The sequence below is a fragment of the Bidens hawaiensis genome, unplaced genomic scaffold (assembly GCF_021521415.1).
Source record: "Bidens hawaiensis isolate Kalapana, Puna unplaced genomic scaffold, B.hawaiensis_p1.1 tig00419378_1, whole genome shotgun sequence".
Lineage (NCBI taxonomy): Eukaryota > Viridiplantae > Streptophyta > Magnoliopsida > Asterales > Asteraceae > Bidens > Bidens hawaiensis.
In genome coordinates this window covers 1,312,878-1,318,577 of record NW_027504842.1, presented here as the reverse complement: position 1 = coordinate 1,318,577, position 5,700 = coordinate 1,312,878, and the positions used below count along the sequence as shown (strand labels likewise).

General features: G+C 38.5%; 1 protein-coding gene across 1 annotated transcript; it reads right to left on the bottom strand.

The window, feature by feature from the left end:
- Positions 1 to 4,580: 4,580 nt before the first annotated feature.
- LOC143608507 (uncharacterized) lies at positions 4,581 to 5,054 on the bottom strand. The gene has a single exon (XM_077083525.1). The coding sequence runs from the start codon at positions 5,052 to 5,054 to the stop codon at positions 4,581 to 4,583; it is 474 nt and encodes a 157-aa protein (XP_076939640.1).
- Positions 5,055 to 5,700: the final 646 nt, after the last annotated feature.

Here is a 5,700-nt window from a genome sequence, read left to right as displayed (position 1 = left end):
ACTAATACATGGAGTATTAGTCCTGTGAACTAATACATGGAGTATTAGTCCTGCGACTAATACATGGAGTATTAGTGATGAGACTAGTACATGGGGTATTAGTCTGTTTCCAGGAAAAAAGAGAAAATAATTTCTGGTAGGACCAGCCCACTTTTGGGGGGAAACTTCCCACCCATTTGTTTGAAAGTTTTCTCTTATTTATTATCTATCTTGGGACACAACACAAAAGAACAACCAACCACGTCACATGCAATTTGTAATCTCTCTCCTCTCACTCTTCTCTCCAAAATCGGTTCATGGAAGAAGAACACAAGAAGGTTTCATCTTTCAAGTGCAAGAGTGATTAAATCCTAGCAAGCAAGGTGTTTGTTGAAGGCTTGGAGGGTATACAAGCTTGAGGCTCTTCTCCATTGAAGGCTAGCCGTTCAAACCGTCATCTCCTTCATCTTCTTGCATCTTGAAAGGTTATATTACATAAACCCCATATGGTCGATAGTTTTGGTATGCATGTAATTCGTATATGGATCCGGGGCTTGGGTTTTACATTTAAAATGGGTTTTATATTAATCAATATAACAAGATTTAAAACAAATTAATCCGCTGCATTTTTCATATAAATGGGTTTATATGGCTTTGATAATCTTGTTAAAACCCAACATGTTATGCTTCTTCATGTACGCCTTAAACTGTGAAAACATAGCGGAAACATCATTGTTAGAAGTTACCACACAAGTGGCAGCAGAGGACATTGATCCTTTGAAGACTAGAGTTTGCACCTTTCTCCCAGCAGTGTTGGTCCTCTGTACTCCCGCGGGTGGAGGTGGCATCAGCAATGAAGCCTTTGATGAGAGAGAAAGTGATGAAGGCATGGTAGTTGAAGTGGAGGTTTGTTGTAAGGCCATTGGTAAGGGTATAGGTTGAAATGGTTGAAAATTAATGAAAAATCTTCCGGATTAAAGCACCAGTTGCCCCACGTTGGGCGCCAAATTGTTTTGGTCAAAAATAGGTTTTAAGGATAATATAACCAAATAGGTTTTGTGAGGTAGAGTGCTTGTATAAAAATGGTGAATATATAGCTAAAATAGGTATGAACACATAGATTTGTTACAAGGAAAAGCCGTTTATCGATTTAGGATCGCCGGCACAAAACCCCAGGTGATGACAAATCGTCTATCACCACTATATAATCAAAAATGGTAATTACAAAGGTGGAGCTTATAATCAGTGAATACAATGAATCTAAGTTTAAGTGAATGTAGCTAGAATAATCTCTGCCAAGTGTGTTATGAATGATGTGTGTGTAACCTAAACTGATCATAGCTGGAATATATACAAAAAAAATATGAAACTAATTCTCCTAATAATTAGCCACTCCTCCCATTGATACGTTGCACCTCTTTTGACCACGTGCCACTTCCATGGACTGCGAACTAATAGGTAGACTAGGTCTCTTAGCTGTTATACCTGTTAAATACAGCACCATTCAAATAATACAACCATTAGTGAGCAATAAGTATTTAGGATCCTTGATCTGACATAACCTGGAAAACATATTAAGGATAATCGATCCAGAAGTCACATAAGGATAACATATCCTCGGCACAAAATATATGTGCTCTAACAGATACAATTAATAAGTTCCTCATCAAAAAGGTATCTAATTGCTTGCTTCAAAACACCCAATCCACAAGAGGGTTAGAAAAGATTCTATAGAGCCCCTGCCACATTCATCCACTCTTGTTCAAACACGAATACAGCAAGATGGTTTTTCAAAGCTAATTTTTACGAGGCTTGGTTGCAAACATAAAAAGAAATGGCATTAACAAACAACGTCGATCCCAATAAATTAAGTGATACTGTCCCGAGAGGATTTGATTAATGGCCAGCAAACCACCCATGTGTAAAAGATTGGGAAAAAGCCATCGACGATCACTTTGAAGCTAAAGTTTTTAAAGGATTCTCAAATAAAAAATATGGATATTGTTGGATGATAGACTTGAATGAAATCTGAAAAAATCCAAAAAAACAAAGAATTGCAAGAAGCTAGTACCTCTCAAGTTTCGGTGGGATTTCGGAACCCCCCCCCCCCCACCCCCACCCCAAAAGAAATTATGAAAAACCTTTAAGCATAGAACGTCTTACTAGGGCCACCAAAACCAAATGAAACACTAAAGGTGAGATTTGGTATCAAAGCCATACCTCCATATCAAGATTCCCTCATATCACTTAAAGTCCTTACATACCTTGAACCGTTAGGATAGGATTGAGAGGAACTTTATGTAGTACTATTGGGTTTGGCAAACCCCACCTGCTAAAACTCAATTGGAGGTCAAACGAGTGCAAATTGTTCGAACATACATGCGCCAATTCTTTGTGATATACTTGGTAATAAGGCATACATACAGTTAACTTCGGTTCAAAGATCTGGTAGCTTGTGAATGGGTTAGCTACCATGGTATGTTGAAAAGTGCTAAATCCAAATACTACTTATACTACGTATACTACATATACTATATATACTACTTTTTACAACTTTGGAACTCACCAACCTCGTGTTAACCCATGAGTATTTATACTTGCCATGTTGCTAGATGTGATAAAGAGCGGGTTGCATTGCATATGTCTGGAGTCACACTTGTCTCATGAACTTTAATTTCACATTGTGTACATTTAATGGGTTGTGCATGTTTGAGCACACGGTGTTTAGTTTAAATAGTTTTCTATTACGCTTCCGCTAAACTTTAAACTATTGATTTTGTTTTCATTTTCTCATGTTTGGATAAGACTTAAATGGTGTTTTAATTATTTTTTAATGTGCTCTGGTATCACGAATGAGCTAGATCCTAGAATGTCACGCGCATTATGGTAAAACTTTGTTAGTCAAAATTTGAAGGTATGACATCTACCACTCGAGTATGCGAGCTCTTTCTGATATTTAAAAACCCGTGTGTTTATCGCAAGCAATAAACACCAGAAGAATGTATAAACAATAGCGGTCAAACTCTTACAAGCAGTCCCTCCTCTTTATCCAAAATGACTTGATGAAATTGGTCAAGACAACATAAACGATCAAATCCCAATCACACCACAAAAGTTTATATAAACCTGTGTTATTATAGGTTACGCATCATTTAGTCATAAAGGTTTTCAAACGAGATCACAACATCATACGAAAAAAATACATTCATAGGTGAATGCGTTCAATATTTTTATAAACGATAAGATAAATTGGTTTTTTATCTTAAAAAGTCAGCAAAAATGTTTACATGAGTTACGTTATCTCTAGCATACAAGATAGAGAATAAAAGCAACTTAGACCGATTACACATGTGTCTGGATCCAAAATAAACAGGCATGCCAAATCTCAATCATAACCAGTTCTCAAACGGGCTAGGTGGCTCAGAGAACCTTTGTATTGTGTGTGTATGGCAGTGAAACAATCCCAAGGATAAAAGACGTTTCTGCTAAGTGTTTTTCAAGAAAACTATCATGTCATTTCAAGAGATAATGAATATTTTAAGAGTTAAAGTTTCACCAGCACCATGCTGACATATCCCCCCCCCCCACACACACACATACACACATTTCAAGAAAATTAAAACGAGCAGCAGTAGTAAGGAATTTGTGTCACTTATGGAGTTCGCTCATTTTTATTAAAGCCTTGTAATCAAATGAAATAGAGTTTTGTAAATCGAATATTTGGGTAATTATTTCCCAGGTAAAATTTTAAAGTAAATTAATATATTATTAAATAAAAGTCTTCCAGTAAATCAAACCCGCATCTCTGATATATTTACAAAACATGTACCAACTATTGGTCACGTGCCTAGGCGCTAAGTTTGGGGTGTGACATCAATGGAGGCCAAACATGTGAAGAGAAAGAAATGTGGGTGCATTTACAAATCTTTAAAGGGTTGTGATTCATCGAACCTGATTAGGACAGGTGATGTTGTCGACACCCTTTGGTGGGTGATTGCAATGGAGAAATTATTTAAAGTAAGCAAATGCCATCCATTCAAGAAATTGAATTTGCTACTCAATCCTTTAAGAAACAAGCTCTCTTCTAGTGGGAAACCATCGAGCAAAGAAATAATGAGCAGGAGATTGAAGATATGAGATGGGCTGATTTGAAAGAATTTGTGTAGAAGAATTTATGTGCGGAGCCTAAGATTGAAAAATAAAGCTAAGGTTCTTAATTTTTAAAGCTGGAAACAAGAGTCATCGAGAATGCACTACTAAAGCTTGTGGCGGGGCTGGTATCGTGTATGGTTGATACTAAAGCTTAGAGAATCAAATTTTATGTCAGACGTCTACCCAGCTGAACTTATGTCAGGTTCAACCGGCTCACAACATTTTACTATATTGTGGATCTAGCAAACATTGTGTATGATTATGTGGACGTTGAGGCTGAGGATGTAGAGGTTGTTAATTAAAAGAAGAAGAAGTGGATCTTCCCAACAAAACGGTTTGGTGCTAGTTGTCACACAGCAAAGACAAGAAACCACGGGTTGGTGAAAAAGAAGCATGCAAGACGTGTGGAAAGTTCCATGGTGGTAACTTAAGTATGGGTCTCACACTTGCTACAAATGCGGTTGAGCTCTTGATGCATCGTTGTTGCGAATGACGTAATCTCTGGCATTGAACTCGCAAATTTTTTCCTTTGTGTTATAGTACTTATGGAGTTGGCGTTTGTAATTTTGTTCGCACATTGCTGCCATCTCTTTTCGTTCTTCCAAAAGCATCAAATCTAATCGCCTTTCGGCTTCATTGTCTTTTGGCAATGTGATTCTCTGCGATGGCACTCGAATTTCTGCTGGGATCATTGCCTCTGTGCCATAAGTTAGGTTAAATGGCGTTTCCGCATTGCTTGTATTTTTCTGGGTGAGGAATGCCCAAAGAACGTGTGCAATTTGTCGACCCAACCTGACTTGTAATCCTCCAATCTTTTCTTTATGCCACCAACAATGCTTCGATTGGCGCGCTTCATTTCTCCATTCCCTTGTGGATGGGCAACGGAAATGAATGTCTGAGTTATGTTTAACTCTTTGAGCCATTCCCTGATGTGCTGGTCCGCGAACTGTTTTCCATTATCGCTGAACAGATTCATGGGCAGCCCCAAATGGCATATGATAAAATCCCAAATGAATTTCTTGATGTTGGCTGCATTTATTGTGGCTACTGGTTTTGGTTCAATCCATTTAGTGAAGTAATCGATCGCCACAATCAGGAATTTCACTCAGCCTGGCGCTTCTGGAAATGGCCTTGTTATATCTATCACCCAGTTTTGGAACTGCCACGATGATGTCACCAGGATCATGGCATTTTTGGGACGTAAGGTGTTTGGTGCATGGCGCTGACATGCGCTGAACGCCTTAGTTCTTTTTCTGCATCCACGTGCATACCCGGCCGTAATATCCCATGTTCATGATCTTGGCAACAACCATTCGTGGACCTGCATGGACTCCGAAAATTCCCTCATGTATTTCTCTCAGCAAGTAAGTTGCGTCTTGCGAGTCCACACACCGGAGAAGTAGCCCTAAATAAGATCGTCTGTACAAAATGCCATTCTGAAATGTATAATTCATTGCCTTGTGACGGATCTTTCGAGCATCCGCTCTCTTATCGGGCAAGATGCCTGATGACAAGTAATTGATGATTGGTCTTATCCAGTTTGGTGCGCTTACCAAACATACACAGACT